The 18,645-nt window shown below is 45.0% G+C and overlaps 1 protein-coding gene across 2 annotated transcripts in view; it reads right to left on the reverse strand.

Annotated features, from left to right (window-relative positions):
* Positions 1–27: 27 nt before the first annotated feature.
* MTR (5-methyltetrahydrofolate-homocysteine methyltransferase) overlaps positions 28–18,645 on the reverse strand; it is a 103,011-nt gene continuing 84,393 nt past the window's right edge. For both annotated transcript variants that reach the window (XM_011976376.1, XM_011976375.1), the window contains 9 exons: positions 17,009–17,090; positions 12,640–12,738; positions 11,495–11,570; positions 8,535–8,690; positions 6,529–6,725; positions 3,273–3,473; positions 2,281–2,473; positions 701–813; positions 28–270 (listed from right to left, as the gene is read on the reverse strand). In XM_011976376.1, the coding sequence (XP_011831766.1) occupies positions 184–270; positions 701–813; positions 2,281–2,473; positions 3,273–3,473; positions 6,529–6,725; positions 8,535–8,690; positions 11,495–11,570; positions 12,640–12,738; positions 17,009–17,090 (1,204 nt within the window). In that variant the 3' untranslated portion in view covers positions 28–183. The remainder of the gene's footprint in view (positions 271–700; positions 814–2,280; positions 2,474–3,272; positions 3,474–6,528; positions 6,726–8,534; positions 8,691–11,494; positions 11,571–12,639; positions 12,739–17,008; positions 17,091–18,645) is intronic.

The raw sequence follows: 18,645 nt of genomic DNA on the forward strand, positions 1-18,645 counted from the left end.
GTAGGAAGACCCTGCTCCTCTGCAAGGTTCCACTAAATAGTCTTTGAAAACCAGAAGCAGGGAAGTGTCAGCCAGATGCACACAGGATTTTTGTTCAAGATTATGCCATTGCACTCCAGCCTGGGCAACGAGAACAAAACTATGTCTAAAAAAAAAAAAAAAAAAAAAAAAAAAAAAAAAAAGTTAGTCTGTATCGTATCCCAAAATGGGTCCAAGCCATTTCTCAACCTCAGCCACAGACATGTTCTTCCTCAATGCATAATCCTCAACCTGCAAAAGATGAGAAGCATTTTATTAAACCAATGTGAAAGATTTTTGGAATAGAAGTTTCCATAAGATTTGCCGAAAAACATTAAGTACCTTCCATTTCTTGTCTTAATAGCAATCTACAGAGTTAAATGTAGATAGATATTTATTTACCAAGTTGCCTTATTCTCTGGGCAGAAAAACAACATGTAGTAAACATCTGATGCTGAGAAGCTCTGTGTGTGTGTGTGTGTGTGTGTGTGTGTGTGTGGTTTGCATGTAGAATTGGGGGCTACAATAGAAGTATTCTGCTGAAATCAAATTAAGACATTAACTGGAGTAAATTTCTTCATCCTTTTCCCTCACTTTATTCTCATTCACATTTAAAATGAAAGAGGTTCTAGAATTTCATTTGAACTAGGGAAGCCACATATAACGGAAACAGCTAGCTTACCTGATCCCTGGAAATCTTCCCCACAGCAAAATATTTGGACTTCAAATTGGAGAAGTAGAGGCCTGAGACTGCTGAAGCAGGTGCCATTGCTAATGATTCTGTTAACCTAATGCCTAGAGAGAGCAACACGGGGAAAATGCTTATTGACTCAGTGTCTAGCACAGGGCCTGCAGCTGGCAGGCACTCAATGAACTCTTGTGGAACAAGTGAAACAAAGTGAACTCATGCCTTCTAGGTAGACACATGACACAGCATGAAAGCTGTGATCAGACAAGTCTAGCAAATTCCTGCCATGTGAAGAAACAAATCCAGGACATGCAGATCTCCTCTAACCCAGGGGGACAGGCCTAGGAACGACTCTATACTCCTACCTCCGGCCATTCCAGATCAGTTACAGGCACCCTGATTTGCTCCTAAGAATAGACCTTCTCAGGCAGGAACTCTACCCTCGGAGATGAGAACACCAGCTGAAGAGCCCTCTACGGGCTCTGTGCGGCCACTGGTACTAGGGATGACTGAGAGCGCCAGTGAACAAGCAGCCCACAACATTGTGAGAAAGAAGAGACCGTTTTCCTTGGGATCTGAGAGCTCAAACAGACCCTCAAGGATATCTATTCGAAGCCACTCGTTTTATGGACAAGGAAATAGAGCAACATGAAGGATGAGTGCTTTGTCAGGGTTGCCCAGCTAGCTTATGGCAGAAACAGGACTCAAACCCAGATCTCATGGCTCCTAGAGTTAGTGTTGTTCCTGCTGAAGCAGATGCAGCACAGCTCATGGTTTCTCACTGAAATCTGGATGCCTTTATCAGCTTTGATGGCATGCTTTCTATTAATTCTGCTGAAAACTGTAAGCTTAGCCTGGGCCATCTCAACTACATCAACTCTGCAGTAATGACAGAACCAGCACATCAACGTGACAATGTGCAGCCACAGAACCACAAGCAATTCAGCTCTGGGCACAGGACGCTGAGGGCGTGTGTCGGTGTCTGGGCCGTTGTCTCAGAAGGGCACATGCCAGCTTCTCATTTTCAGCTATTAGAATCAATCCACAGGCAAAACATAACAGAGAATTATGATTACAGGTGAGTATAAATGTTAGTATCAGGGTAAAAGTAAAGAGAAGAGAGGGCTGAAGGGAAGGCTGGGCGCTCTGCAAGACCAGTGCCCAGGGACACTATCCATAAGCAATGGGACAAGAGCGTGAAGCACGTGAGGTTACTGAGGGACAAAGGGTCGGTCTCTAAGGGAAGGATTAAAGACATGACCATGCCTGTGACAGGAAACTGGGGCAGGAGAGGCACGGGATGGTATATGTAAGCTAAACTCCCATCTGTTGTAGGCCAAGAGGAAATAATTTAAACTGAAATTTCTAAAACTGATGATGTAAGAATACTAATCAGTAATACTGAAATAAAATGCCAGAATAAATAGTTACAAGTGAAAAAGGACAGCATAAGGGACACTGTGATGAGAAGCCCTTCCATTTTAAAAACATGTTTAACCCTTAGTGCCATTATGTTGATAAGACTCTATCTACTGAAGAAGGACAACAGGAACCCACGGCCTTCTGGCTCATACCCGTAGACTGCTCGATGTCCGCGAGTCTCCACATGGTGAGCTTCTCGGTGTGGTCGGGCTGGCTGGGGTAGCCAGGAGCCGGGCGGATGCCCTCGTACCGCAGCCTGCGCAGGTCTGCGACGTCCAGCTGCTCACTGCCACAGTAGGCCCACAGTTCTCGGCGAACCCTTTCATGGAGCTCTTCTGCAAAGGCCTTGGGACCCAGGGCACCAGGCATGCTTAGGCAGTGGTGGGGGCTCACGGCATCAGTGCAGCCTCCACCCCCTGAATCACAGTCATGAGGACAGCCTCCCTCATCTGGACCACAGCCAGGAGAAATTTGGCAAGAGGGAACAGGCTGGATTCTCTATTGGTTTGTACTTTCATTAGCTGCTCTGCAGCTCAATTTTGGCCTCAACCTGAGCTCTGAAGGACCATCCTTAATGACCTGAGGATTTTCTACCTTAAAACTTAACAATTTCCCTAAAGGTTAATCCAAAGCTCCACTGGCCAGAAAGAGCAGCTGGGACCATACAGCTGCTAGTTCCTCCACTGTTCACTGCAGGAGAAGGGAGAGGCTCTCCCCAGGGCCAAGGCTACCCCCATTTCATGCATAGGAAGATGAAGAATCTATAGATGACACCAGCATTACAATGAGGGGCTCTGAAATAAAAATTTGTTTTTAATTTTTTAGGGTACTGAGGAAAATGTCACATCACAACAAGCAGAGAGAGACAACAGAGATAAGACAGAAGTAAAGGTTCTAAGAGCAACAGCCAACTATGGCACCATTCAAGGTTTTTCTTTGCCCCAAAGATAACATACACAAGCAATCTGGGGATACATGATATTAAAATATGTGTAATGTTAAAGTCAGCAGCATCCAACTCAAGAAAAAAAAAAAAAAAAAGACACTGGTTCTAAGGGCCGATCAGTTTTCAGGCACCCACCCCAGGCTCCCTACCCTTCCTGGCCTCTGTCCTCAGCCCCTTGGCACTATGCCCCTGCCTTACCTCTGCCAGCCGGTCCCCCAGCGCCTTGACCATGATGCTGCTGTAGTCGTCACCGTCATCCTCATAGGCCTTGCTCAGCTCTTCCACCCCAAAGCAGGCAACGGCAAACAGGCCCAGGTAGTCACGGATGCCAGAATGCAGAGGAGCAACGAAGTCTGAAAGGCAGTAGTATGGCTCCGTGCTGGCAGAGTCCTTCTCGGCCTTAAAACCAAGAAGTGTGCGGGGGCGCCATTAGCAAGAACGTGGCACCAGCATACCATGAGGAGCAATCAGGCAGCTTCAAATGAGAACAAGTTTCACAACACAATATATCCCCAGTACTTGGAATGGTGTCTGACACATAGTATTCAATAAATATTTGTAAGATAAACAAATGAAATGAGATTTTTAAAAATGTATGACATGACGTAACATAAACAGTCAAGACAGTAGCTCATTCGCTCATTCCCGCACGGACAAAACATTCACCGAATGCCTTCAGGCACTGTGCTGACGTCACGGTTTTTTTTTTTTTTTTTAAGTTTGTCCCCAAGTGTTTTCAATTAAGTCCAGTAATATGTTTGAAAGAGATCCAATAAACAGAAGCGCCTCCACTCTGCATCAACTGAAGCAGTTCAAACACCACACTGCTGGGGTCAGCAATGCCCAGGCCACGTGCTGACTGACGTGTGGGGTGGAGTCGGGGGTCATTCAGGAGCTGGCTGAGGACACTAGGGCCGGCCGGGCACCAAACCAAGAATTCAGCAGGATTTGCTTCTGGATTCTCTCCACAGCCCTGGGGCCTATCCTCCCCCATTTTTCACCCTCAGCTGATAAGCAACTCTTCCCTGCAACTAAGGTAACAAATAAGGTCTTATACATATTTTAAAAATCAATAAATATTTGCTGAGAAGGTAAACAGCTTATAACTAATACTCATTCAGTGGTTACCCTATGCCTGTTCTTGGCGCTTTATATGAATTACTATTTAACCCCTTCAGCCACCTTGTGACATAAGTGATACCATCAGCTCCATTTTACAGACCAGAAATCAGGGGCACAGGAAGCTTGATCAACTGGCCCAAGGCCAGACAGTGCAAGGGCCAGGGGGCTGGTACCACAACCCATGCTCCTGCATATATGGAACTGCTTAGGACTGATCAATTAATGAGTGGCCAACCAGACACTTCACAGCTCGTTGCCCATGGTGGAAGCAAGTGCAGCTTCACTGACACAGGGCAGGAAATTGTTAAGTGCAGGCGAGGAGGTGTTTGGTAATGGCACACAGGAATGTCACAGAGCTTAGGGACAGCTGTGCATGGGGAAGCCGTCTTCCATGCACACTTGGCCCATCAATTATTCTTTGCTAACAAAGGCCAGAGGGGGACCCAACGCTTCCCTGCACCACAGGAGAGACAGATCACAGAGCCCCATGGTACCTTAGAAGAGACAGCAATCAGAGCCTACTCAGAAGAGCAGACTCCCAGAGTAATAAGGCACTGCCGCCAGAATGTTCCAGAGAGCACTGGAGGAAAGCCCCTCCTGAGAAATCACTACCTGGGTAGGTAATGTATGTGCCTGGCCCAGTTCCCCTCTCCAGAGGCTATTAAAAAGGTGAACTCTGAGAATTCATTCTATTAAATGCCCTAATATGTCACAGATTGCCTGGACATGAATGGTACTGGAAGTAAAAAGAGATCACAGAGGACACAGGACTTGAAAGATGAAAGACTGGGCTGGAGCAGAGGTTTCTGAACACAGTTATGTCTGTAAAAGAAAAGCCACAGATTCCCTCGTAAGCGGGGGCTGGAACTTAACATTAGAACCCCCAAACCTTGTATTCTGTGGTGTCGGAGCCTGGGTGCATACAGTAAGGATTTACTGAGCCTGAGTGCATATGGTAAGGACGTAGCTGTCTTTGTTTAACTCTTCATGGTACTGTTTAAGGCCCCAAATTTAAGAATCCCTTCAGCTGTTGTTATGGTCAAAATTTCTATGATTATGAATTATATTTTGGTTGGGATTAAAATGCGCCACTATCTTTTGTGTTTGCTTGTTTTTTAGAGACAGGGTCTTGCTCTGTTGCCCAGGTTGGAGTACAGTGGCATGACCACTGGACTCAAGTGATCCTCCCGCCTCATCCTCCCGAGTAGCTGGCTGAAGGAGTACAGGCACGCACTCCCCAATGCACGGCTCATTTTAAAATTTGTTTTGTAGAGGCAGGGTCTTGCTGTCTTGCCCGGGCTGGTCTCACACTTCTGGACTCAAGCAATGCTCCCACCTCGGCCTCTCAAAGTGCTGGGATTACAGGTGTGAGCCACTGTGTCCAGCCAACACTATTATTTTTGAATGACTGAAAATGGCAGTAAAACAGAAATAATAATTTACTGCAAATTATTAAAAATGTTAATGACTGGCGAATTCTGGCTCCAATTCTTGATTAAGACACTCTTTTTTACAGCAGCTAAAGGGACATGCATATGATATCTGCCTTTTCAAAGGTGACGGGGATGAGAGAGAAGTTGCTGGAAGAGTCTGTTCTCACCACTCAAAAGAAAAGAGGTCAGCACAGTCAAAGAACAGCCCCTAGGGGTGTGTACAGGCTGGGCTCTCCCGTCTCTACTGGGGGACTCAGCACAATCTCTAGCAGCCTTCATCTTCTCCTCTGTAAAACAGAAACTTAATCTGCCTAACACGGCTGTATGGAAATTAAAAGGATGACCATCAAGCATCTTACTACGCACCTGGCACCTGCTGTACATTCTGCAAATGCTTGTTTCCACTCATCTTCCCCTTTCAAGGGGAACCACCTGACAGTCTGTTTTAATAATATGCACAGATGTTAACCAATGTTTTTGAACAAGTGAGTGTTCTCTTTCCTCAGAAGCTAAGAAGACTGAGATCCTGATGTGTGACCATCTGAGACAGTAGCAGTGGTCCTCGTGCATCCATGGAACACGACGTGAAATGCCTCACTCCTGCTGAGTGGCCCTGCCTCTGACACCCATGCCTCTGGCACCCATGCCCCGACACCCATGCCCCTGGCACCCATGCCTCTGGCACCCATGCCTCTGACACCCATGCCTCTGGCACTCATGCCTCTGGCACCCATGGTGGTGCCTTCACTCCCCGGTCCTCACAGATGGCTTGGGCTTAGGCGTGTGACTGGTCATCTGGGAGGAGGTGAAGCAGACTCTCATTTATGCAAAGCTATTTTGTTTAGTGCTTAAACTCACAAGTGAAAACAGCGTGCTGGCTGTCAGTACACCGCCCATACCTGTTGCCTTAACCCATAGAAGGTGGCTATGGGCTCTGCAGCCTGGGGCACGGCACTCTCTGTGTACAGGTGAATGTCGTCTTGGATACTCTGTGCTGGCCAGAACCCAACCACACCCCGGGCTTGGAGTTTCTTTTGATTAATCAGTGTGTTCAGCATATTTTGGGCATCATCATAGACTTTTTTGGCCTCTTCACCTATTAGAAAAACATAATTAGAATCCACTTAAAGATGCCAAAAGTAACCATCAAACAATGCTTCTTTTAAAAGCCATTACCCCTTCTCAGACACCTTCCCTCTTCAGGCTTCTCCATTTTCCTCAAATGCTTTCTGGTGTTTGCCATTGACCCAGCTTAAAGTGGAACAGCCAGGGTTTTGGAGTTTCTGCTAAGTGCAGCTCCCACAGTCTGCTTCTCCCAGTTCAAGCCACTGAAGTTTTCCATTGGACAAAAAGCAGAGAGCCAAAGCTGGGGCTCCCCAAAGCATTCTGTCAGAGGGGACGAGAAAAAGCAGGCCAGATTCCTCACTCGCTGACGTTCCTCGTGCATGTACAGCTCCACTGACTTCACAGTGACCTCTGGGAGACATGACCCGTGCCTCATATTCTGTGGTGCTTTTAATCCCAACCACAATATAATTCATAACAATTGATATTTTGAACATAACAACATCTGAAGGGATTCTTATATTTGGGGCCTTAAACAGTACCATGAAGTGTTAAAAAAAGGACAGCTACATCCTTACCATATGCATTCAGCCTCAGTAAATTGTTACTGTATGCATCCAGGCTCAGACACCACGGAATACAAGGCACGGTGCATACAAGGCACAGGCCTTGTCCCCTAGAGGTCACTGTGAAGTCAGTGGAATTGTATATGAACAGGGAACGTCAGTGGTAAGGGGTGAAGTATGGCCCAAACCCTCACACGTGCCTCCAGTGCTCCACCTGGCTGGCCTGCTCCCGGACCTGCAGTGCGAGCCAGGCTCCTAGGACACCCTCTCGGTTTCTGTTGTCTGTGAGACTGGGCCATCCTGCCCATGGTGAGAAGCCTGCCCTACGGCCCCTGGACAGCTCACCTGTGATGATTCAGGGGCAGGCAGCACATTGAGAAGCCCCTTGCCCACCATCACGTTCCTGGCTACCTGAGAGCTCCTGAGTCTCAGCATCCTAACACCTACACCCAGGCCCACCCCCCATGGGAAACTTGGCAATAATTTGGTTTCTAGGCTCCTCTCAGCCCTAATCCCATGCTTCTGTGAGCCTACCCCTCCCTGTTGCTCTGATCTGGCTACTACCTGATCCTTTGAATGGCTTTGCATTTGGATTCTGTGTCTCTGTTGGTGGATTCTGGGATGAGGCTAGAAGTGAGAAATGGGGGGTAGTAATTTATCACCTCACCTACTTCTCTAGTTTACACCCCAAATTCCCATTCCCTCCCCAATGCTCCAAGCACAATGGGCTCCTTGCAATTCCCCAAACAGGCACATGTGCCTATGCCTTCTCACACTGTCTCCTCTACCTGGAATGTCCTCTTCTTCAACACCATATCACATCCACAGTCCCAGCCACGGCAACTCCCACTGAATCCTCAAAAACAGTTCAAACACCACCTCGTCCAAGAAGCCTGCCCTGACCACCCAGTCTGAGCTCTGTCTCCTCTTGTGTCCACAGGAGCCCAGGCAGGGCCCATTACTATTGGCTGTGCCAGCTAGTCGGGTGCTAGACAGCAGGGATTTTGTTGTCTTCCATTTATCCCTAGTGCCCAACAAGTAACTGACGTTAATAAACATGTATTAAAAGAATAAAGTAGATACCAAATTTAGCTGATACAATAAGGACCAATCTAGCAGTTTGAAAACATTAAAAAGTTGGGCAGGTGAGCAATATGAAAGCAGCTGTAACCTGCACAATCCAAATCCGCTGCTCCTCACCGATTCCGGTCTTCAAAGTCACAATCCTACATCTTGAATATCAGAGGCAGAAAGGAAGGACATACTGCACTAACCTACTGTTTTGTCGTTAAATATCTTGGGGAAGCCTCGATTCGGGTACTTGCCCCGGAGCTGCCAGACATCAAAGAAAGGCTTCCAGTCAATGTAGTACACCAGCTTCTGCAGGTCATAGTCTTCAAAGACCCGGGTCCCAATAAATGTGGGCTTCACTACAGGAGAGAAGTATGGTTGTCAATGCTGATGCTGGCACCCTGCCTGATGGAGGCCTCCCTGCCAGCTCCTCACTGCTCTGCCAACTCCCACGCTCTGCCTCCCTCCTGTCACCCGTAGGAGTTGTTTTACAAAGAGGGGAACTTTAAATTATCATGGAGAAGGAGTAATTCTGCACTGAGTCTTAAATAAAACTATTCTTCACATGCAGCTGACTACACCACCCTTGGAAACTGTTCCCTCAACCCTTGCATCCCCACCCCCCACCCAAGAAGGAAAGACAAGACGGGTTAATCCTCACTTATACAAATGAAGACAAGGTGAACGTGAAGAACACTCCAGAAAGACATGGAGAGTAAGCCACTTATGTAAAGTTTCAAAACCGGAAACAATTATCTAGATTGCCTACTGATACATATGCCCAGTCAAAATATAGGCAAATGAAGTCCCAAATTCAGGACTGCTGTGCTTTCTGCAGGGGAGGAAGGGACACATGTGGGACTTCCCATACATATTCTTCAATACATAATCCTCCACTCTGCCAAGCACGTGTGTAGCACAGATGTATGAGCAAGGAAAAGCTGATTTATTACCTTGGAAATATAGATTCAATTAATATAACCTCTGTTCACTCTGTATTGTTTCATTTTTAAAAAATCAGATGGTAGGTTATGTCTTAAGCTGGCTAGTAGGTAAACATGGATGTTAATATATTGTTCTTCATACCTCCTGGTGAGTCTGAAATATATCATAACTTAAATAATGGTGAAGACTTCAGAGACAGATGGTGCTGCTGGGCTTTCTGGGGCAGGCAGAGCAGCACTGCCACCTGCCCTCCAGCCCATAGTGTGGTCTGCACCTCAGACTCTGGTCTGACATGGCAGGATCAGGCTGGAATATAAGGTGTTGGCCCCACTGCCATTATCTGAGCCTTCCTGTCTCTCTACTTTCTGATTTGTAACCAGGGATCGGAGAACTTCCTACTCTACTAATCTCAGGGGCTCTGGGAGAACACAGAAGCTTCTATTTTTCTCTCATTTGACTTCTTAATTCTGTCTGGAAATCTCTACCTTTTCATACTTGTTCACAGTAGCCTTTTCCGATTTGTTCCTCATCATCCTTCTACTACACAGGACATTCCCTTCTTTGGAAATATCCTATTATGTTGGTTTGTTGGCAATAAAGTCTTTATGGTCCCCTTAGTAGAGAAACTAAAAGGAATCTACAGAGAGACCCTTGATTCAAGTGTCCTCTCACCTGGGAAGGCAGCGAGAACGTGCTGCCGCAGAGCCACTATGGACTCTCTCTTGACCAAGCTTGTCTTCCAGAGTTTAAGAAATGTTTGAGGTTTTACCATCAGGGCCTTAAAAGAAGACCCTCTTTTATCTCCTATCAACTTCCTGCAACTACCCTAAGACAGGCTGTCCTCAGATATATTTCAGAGGGCCAGGCCTCAAGGCCCCATGGCCCTCGGGCAGCAGGACGGACCCTGCAGTAGCCCCATGCCAGAGGTTAAAGCGGCCACTAAAAAAGCATCCCAACTGCTGCCAGGTGCTATGGCCTTGGGAGCGTATTTCCAGCAAAATATGTTTTGGATGTTTGACTTGATCCAAACAGACTTGCCCTTGTGTTATTATTCCAATTTCACAGGGAAAGATACAGAGCAAATAATCGGAGCCTGAACTATATATAGCAATTTATAGTTTTTCAAAGGTTTTCAGAGAGTATTTTACCCTTACAACATTTCCAAAAAGTAACTCCTTTTTTCACACGGTAGAAACTGTCAAATGTGAAAGCAAGCTGCTCAAGGTCACTCCGTGAATCAGAGCCAAGAGCCACATTGGGATGAGAACCCCGGCCTCCCGGCTCCCAATATGGCATTCTTTCCACCAAACCACGCTGAACTCAGCAGGGATGAAATTAGAACCAAGCACACCTACATTTCCAATTTAATTCGCTCAACTCTGCCAAGCATGTGTAGAACACAGATGTCGTGAGCAATGAAAGCTGATTTGAGGCATTACCTTGGAAATATGGATTCAATTAATATAACCCCTGCTCACTCTGTCTTGGTTTTGCATTTGTGTCTCACGCCTCTCTGCGCCTGTCAAAACATCTTACATGTTTTATTCCCTTGTGAACACCTATATGAGGCAAGAAAGGTGGCTAGAAATTGAAAAAAGGAAGAAACCAAATAAAAGAAATAAAAAGAGAGTGAAAAATTCAGAGAAAGGACGAGAGAGAAAGCAAGAAACAGAGGATCCTGCTTTGCTGCAGCGTTTTAAAGATGTGTGAATGCAAAGGCGTTTCCCATTTTAGGCACTTCACATCTGCCCTTGGGCCTGTGAGAGACCCAGGCCACCTCGGGTGACAGTACCACCAGGCAGGTTTCCACAGAACTTCCTTCAAGGAGACAGAGACCAACTCAAGCACAGCACAGAGGAAAGAGCATGGCTTTAGAAGACAGACCAGAGACAGATTCCTAGTAACCTTTCAAGTTTCCACCCAAAACTCAGTTTCTTCAAATTAAAATGTGGATAATTCCCATGTCCATTACGGAGTCGTCTGAAGGACTCAGAGAGCTGCTATGAGTCCATCTCAGGATGGTGTCTGGCACACAACACCTGCTCCATAAATGGCACCTATTCTCTTTCTTTCCGTTCTTCAGTCACTCATCAGCATTAGACACAGTTGAGAGCTGTTAGCTGCTGGTTTGATTTTGTAGCCAAGTAAATGCATATATCTCCTCAGCACATTGTCAGTTACCACACCCAGTCTTTCTCTAGTCCACAGGCAAACAGACCTGGGTGAGGTTCAGACAGCCAATCCATTTGGAAACCACTTTTTCTGGCTTGACTTAAGGGTAAGTATCTCCTCTCCTGTTAAAAAACAAAGAAAAATTAGTTAGAGACTGTTAGCTTTTCTACAGCTACCATGAAAACACGTCCAAGGCGGCCAGTATGTAAGCTTTGCAAAAAGGCAAAAGCTCTTGTTCATGAGAATCCTTACCCTAAAAAGCTCTTCCTTTTCTATCCAGTCGGTTTCACATTGGCACCAGAATAATAGAGAGTAAAGATTCAATAAGCATCCATTAACTACTGATATGTAAATATGAGCCTGGCTCTGCGGCCTGAACCTGAGGTACTAGGGAGGTGTCCCACCTGCACTTTTAGAACACCTGAGGCCAGCTGTTAACTGGCCTTCCGTGGTCCACCCTGAGGACCAGAAGGTAGAATTAAAGAAACTGTCCACTGTGGGCAAACCTAAGGAGAGAAAAAAGCCAACCACTGCATCTAGCCAGCACCTCAGAAGCAAAACAGCATGTTTTCTTCGTGCTGTTGATCTCATTTCACTTGCCCAGCAACTCCCAAAATGCTCCCACCAAAGCCCATAAGGCAAATAACCAGAAATAAATATTTCAGTGACTTCTAAAGCATAATTATGCCTGTTCTCCATGGACTCCCTGAAGCTTATCAAGAGAGGGACAGTTCTTGAAACATCATTCTGTATAGTCAGTGTTGGGCAGTCAGGCAAAGAGGCTTATACTGGTCCTGTCTTATGTCTCCATTTTCTTCCATTAGCTCCTCAAGAATGGGGATCTGTGGGAGTCATTTCAGTAAACTGTTTCAGCGCCTGTTTCCCTGCTGAGTACGAACTCATGTTTTATTCATTACCGAAGCTCTGGTATCTAGCACAGCAGCCCCTAACACCTACTGGGTACCCAATAAATGTTTGGCTGAATAAATAAAATTCATTTTAATATAACCAAAAATTATTTGGGAACTCAGACACTGAAGACCTCTGATTTGAACTAGAAGACAGAAATTCTCTAAAATGATGCCAAGCCTTTTATTCTCCTCAAAACCATTTTAAGAAGTCACATTAAAAACTAGGATGATAAAAACTAGTCACATTAAACACAAGCGAAGATCTGTTTCTACCACTTACCTTGAGAGACTCATAATGGTCCTGTCTAATATCTTCATATTCTTCCATGATTTCCTCAAAGTATTCATCCTTTAGATTTTCATCTAACAGCTGAGAACACTGAAAATGTAAGATAACCACAGATGAGCAAAAGATGATAAAACTGGTGCAGTAATGGTCAACTCTGATAACACCTCCTTCAGGAAGGCTTCCTTAACTTCATTTCTTCTCCCTTCACCAACTGTGCTAATTCCTGCCTGGTATGCAGGAAAGGGTAAACTCAGTGGCCTTGGGATGTTCAAACCCTGCACAAGCCAAAGAAAGGCCTGGCCCTTGACTGGTTTCTGGGAGACAAACTCTAAACCCTTGGGATAGCCTGTCTGATAAGAGAGTCACTGCGTGCCTGGCACCCTGGGCCATGTCAGATCATTTATGCTAACAGTCTGATTTATGGTGGGGGACCATAGCTCATGCTTATGTTTGACCTCTGCAGGGATTGAAGACTGAGCAATTAAGGCTACACACACGGGCATTCTGGGCCTATGTGACCAAACCCCAACAAAAACCCAGGACATGAAGGTTCAGGTAAGCTTCTGGGTTGGCAAGGCTCCTTACATGTTGTCACACATCATTAGTGGAAGCAATAAGCACCATCCGGATCACTCTATGGGGAGACGACTCCTGCAAGTCTGTACCTGGTCTGTCCTGCATTCCATCCTATGTGCTTTTGCCTTTCCTGATTTTACCTACATCCTTTCACAATAATAAACCATGGTCATAGCAGTGTTTCTGGGTTCTTTGTGTCCTTCTAGTGAAACTTGGAACCTGAAGGCGATCTTGGGAACCCTCTGGGTTAAGTAACCCCCAACCCAATGTTTCAAAAATATTCCATTCATCTACTACTGCACTTTCCAAAGCCTTTTAGTATCAAATTTATATATCCACTTCCCTTACTAGAGAGCCCTATGAGAGCTGCAATCACACATTCACCACCTTCATGCCCTGGTGCCTAGCCCAGTGTCTGGAGATGCATTCGCACTAAATGTTTGCTGAGGGAACGAGGGTAATCTTCATAGTCCACTGTGACTTTCTGCTAAAATTGGAAAGGAAACCAATAATCTGAGAAAATGTGAGTCTACTCATTAAATTGTAAAACCAGGATCGGCTAAATATCATTTGTTACTATGATTATCAAGTTGATAGAAGAAGAGCTACCATCAAAGCACAAAATTAAATTACATAGAAAGAAGAAATGGCAACTACTGATCACATCAGTTGAAAAATAAACATAGCACTACCCCATCCCTGCATTCTCCAGCATGATTATCTAATACACAAAACGGTAAGAAATTTCAACATCTTCATCTGAACTTAAGGAAGTTAGACTGAATGATGGCTAAAGTGCCTATCAGCTTTAGAAGTCTGTAACTCTACGTGGGTTTTCTAAGTATCTCTAATAACAATTTAATCACCTATGAGTTAGTATAAAACAAAATCACCTCATTCAGGAATACAATCAGAAAAGGCCATTGTGGCAGGCCAAAAATAGATTCCCAAATAGTGTTCACACCACAAAGTATTTCCCAGCCTTACATTAAACTCACCTCAATGGAGTCCTCGTTTAGGAAACCCAGCACAGCCCAATGAAACAAGAAGGGAATGTCTACTCTGAACTCCCTGAAGTATATGTAACCAATGTTTTAAAACCCTCTTGCATTTTGCCAGATTATACACCCTGAGAGAGCAAAACCAGATGTCCCTGACATCCGGAGAAATCTACGACCCCCTAATGCTGGTGCTACTGGGTAGACAGAACATACCACTGCAGTTTGCTGGCACCTTGCACAGCCCCATGGAGCCCACTGCTCCCAGAGCCACAGTGGCAGGCCCCTTCTGGCCCGGTCTGACTTACTTGATGGAAACAAGTTCATGGTCAATATGTGGGCTAACCTACATGATCCTTCCACCAAAAAATCAAATCCATCATGTGTTTTCATGCCAACCACTGGGACATATCGCAGTTTATATTTTCCTTCATTTTTAAAAATTGTATTTCATGGCAACAGCCACACAATAAGAGCAAATAAATTGAAAAGATATTTTATAATTTAAAAAGAACAAAATATTGCACCTCGTTTTTTATTAAAGAAGAAAAAAGAAAGCAAGGGGGAATCCTCAGGTCTAAATCTCCAACCATTAAGTATTTGCTACACTTTTTTGGAATCTTCCAAATACATGAGACAGCTGCTAAAATGTGATCCTGTTCCATGTTCATTTCAGTTAGATCAAAAGAGCCTAGGCCAATGAGCCCATAACCAACTGAAACAAATTATACCACTGGCTCCTGAAGTGTCACTAGCAGTTACCCACATGATTTATCATCTGACTTACGTTTGAGTAATTTCAAAACGTGGTCGTTTCTTTGTACATGGGAGGAGCTAACCACTGCTGGCTGCGTGGCTGGACCAAACTGTAAAGAGCACAAACACCCACTCCTCATTCCCCGCCTGGCTTTCAGCAAGGCCCCCACTGCTCTAGTTCTTCAAGATGGTGAAGCAGGCTGGGCGCAGTGGCTCACGCCTGTAATCCCAGCACTTTGGGAGGCCAAAGTGGAGGATCACTAGAGGTCAGGAGTTCAAGACCAGCCTGGCCAACATGGTGAAACCCTGTCTCTACTAAAAATATAAAAAAATTAGCCGGGAGCGGTGGCGCACACCTGTAATCCCAGCAACTTGCGAGGCTGAGACAGAAGAATTGCTTGAATCTGGGAGGCGTAGGTTGCAGTGAGCCAAGATCGCGCCACTGCACTCCAGCCTGGGCAACAGAGCAACACTTCGTCGCACAAAAAAAAAAAAAAAAAAAAAAAGGTGAAGGAGCTTATCCTCCAAACATGGAATCAAAGGGCTGATTCTTTCCCCTGCCTGTAGAGGAAAAGTTGGCACTGTGCAACTAAATGGATCCAAAAGTCTTGCCTCTGAATGGAAACTCAGTGTTTGAAAATGATGACAAGTGTTAAAAAGAGGCCCATGGACCTGACATAAGCTCCTATGGAGCACAATCCAAGAATAAGAAATAAACATTGTTTTAAAATGGAGTTGCAGAAATATAGCTTATTTGCATATTTGTCTACAACAATGGCAAATAAAAAATTGCAATTTTATGATCCCAGACTGAGTTACTTTTATCCTTTTTAATAAAGGCTAATTGTTAAGTATTAATGGGAAACAAGTTTAATTTAACATAGAGTAAGATAACCTGCATTCAAATCCCACACCTGCCACTTGGCAGATGAGTGGTCTCAGTAGAGTTCCTAATCTCTTTATTCTTCTGTCTCCTGATCTCTAAAATGGGGACAATAAAAATATCCACCTCATGAGGTCAGCCTGAGGATTAAATAAAATCCATGTAAAACACTTAGCTCAGTACCTGGCACACTACGTGTTTTCAATAATGTTAGTGATTATTATATAACTTTCATGTAAATAAATTCACAGATCTGAAATAATTTCCTTGGAAGATAGCTCAGGAAATGTGGTCACCCTGGTCCAGGTCGCATGGCATCACTGGAAGTCTCGCAGATCACCAGGCCACCTCAGTAACCTTCCTCGCCTGTAAAATGTGAAGGCTAGACTAGATCTGTGGTTCTCAAACTGTGCTCTTTTGATGAACACTAGGAGCGGGATGTGATGGCAAGTGATGTCTTACTTGGAAATTCTGCCACATTGAATTTCCAGGTAAGACATCACTTAACAGACAAATATTCTGCAGCTGAAATCGATTTGGAAACCACTGGACCACAAGGTCTCTCAGGTGCCCCCCAGCGGTTATAGCCCATTATTCAGTGAAAACAATGACACCTGTAACAAGATAGAATATTAGGCTTCACCGAAAAAGAAAAGCAGAACGTGGGCTAATTGTTTATGATGTTCACTGAGAAGCAGAAACCACTGTTCTGGGTTTTAAATATCTAGAAGATGTTTTTCTGTCTTTGGGTAGGGTCAATGAGGACACTTTCAAGTTTGTTTTTCTATCTGGAAAAAGGTCATTTAAAAATCCAGCATTCTTTTAGACAGTCAAGTAAACATCTATTCATGTTTGTGAGTGGGTGAAATCTTTGTCTGGCTGGTGTCCAGGTCAAAGGTGTCTTGGTGCCAGGCCGTCTACCTGTCTGCTGCTCAGTTCTGTAACTGTCTTTGAAAGTACAGGACATGGTCACCTGGACCTCCTTCCAGCAAGGCAGTCACTGCAGAGGCACACCATAAGCCTCAGGCTGCTCTTTGACCTTTATTTAGTAGAACTGAATAAAAATGAATAGATCTTAAGTTATACCCTTACTTGTAATGCACTCTTTCCAACACATCTGGAATAAAATGTAAGGTCACCCACTTACCACCACGACACTCTTGGACGCATCCAGGACGTGGATTACAGGTGCACTGTATCTTGGAGCTATTTTAACCGCTGTGTGGGTTCTAAAAAGAAGGGTCAGAAAGAAAATATATCCATCAGCACTGACAGTTCCTATACAACTCTTGTTCAGAGCCATTAGAGATAATGCATTTCTACAGTGCTTTCCAGAGAAACATTTCAAGGTGCTTACCTACAAATACTGAACTTCAAATTTCCCTTGTAAAACATGAATGACTTTTTCCCTACTCTAAGATGGGAAACCTAGCCCAGGCTCTGCAGAAGTCTGTGGCAAAAATGAGAAGGACTTTGTCCTCAGCTCTGTTAACAAGGGACTGAGCCCGTGCATGACCTGGTGCTCATTAGCAGCCCGTGTGACTTAAGGGAGGTAACCAGGCCCAGGAAATCACACTGCTGTCATCAAGGTCAGGTTGAGTTCCCTCCTCCAAATGAGCTGGGATAGCAGCCAGGGCCCCTAAGGAACCGGGAACCAGGCAGAGGACACAGGACATGGCTGTCTAGCAGCTGCTCCCCTGTTCATGGGAGACATCAACACTCCTCGGCCCCAATCCCACCTTGTACTTGCAGAATGGAACCCCAAACCCGAAATTCTACACAGAATAATTCAGAGAGCCAAAAGCAAGAAAAATACTGTATTTTATTTTATTTTGTATTTATTTATTTATTTTATTTATTTTTTTTGAGACAGAGTCTCACTCTGTTGCCCAGGCTGGAGTACAGGGGCACAATCTTGGCTCATTGCAAGCTCCGCCTCCCAGGTTCACACCATTCTCCTGCCTCAGCCTCCTGAGTAGCTGGGACTACAGGCGTCCGCCATCACACCCGGATAATTTTTTTCTATTTTTTTAGTAGAGACGGGGTTTCATTGTGTTAGCCAGGGTGGTCTTGATCGCCTGACCTCATGATCCACCTGCCTCAGCTTCCCAAAGTGCTGGGATTACAGGCATAAGCCACTGCACCTGGCCAATATTTTACTTTTAATATTTAAGATTATTTCTGCCCCAAATCCCTATTACCAAACCTGAAAATGTTGGTATTAGGAAGCAACACCCTTTCATTCTTAAAATTGCCTAATTAACAGAAGTGCAAAACAAACTGCCCTGTGATGACTGGATGTTTACAGCAACAGGATAGGCTACAGATCTGCTACTATGAAAGTGGAAACTGAAAACGTGTACAGCCTCCCTCACAGTGGTTAATGCAGAACCCCTGGAGAGGGAGGAGAAGTGTACTCTGGCCACATCCCACCTTCAGAAGGGCGGCCAGCAGCAGTCCCCACGAGACGGGCAGTGCTTTCCGCCTTTTCTCCCCTCTCCTCCTCCCCAGAAGCAGCGCTACTCTTCCTCAAGTGCTTTCATATTCTTCCCCCTCAACAAAAATGTGTGTTTGGAATAGTATCTAGAATATGCTACTATATGAGAAAGAAACAAAGTAGCAGAACACTATGTTTAATGCAATTGTATTTTTAAAAAACAACACCCTCAAGCTTTTCCAAACAACCAACCAATCCTATATCTAAGTTTCTATATATTTAGAAAAAACAGGCCAGGCGCGGTGGCTCAACCCTGTAATCCCAGCACTTTGGGAGGCCGAGGCGGG

The sequence above is a fragment of the Mandrillus leucophaeus genome, unplaced genomic scaffold (genome assembly GCF_000951045.1).
Source record: "Mandrillus leucophaeus isolate KB7577 unplaced genomic scaffold, Mleu.le_1.0 Scaffold165, whole genome shotgun sequence".
NCBI classification, from domain to species: domain Eukaryota; kingdom Metazoa; phylum Chordata; class Mammalia; order Primates; family Cercopithecidae; genus Mandrillus; species Mandrillus leucophaeus.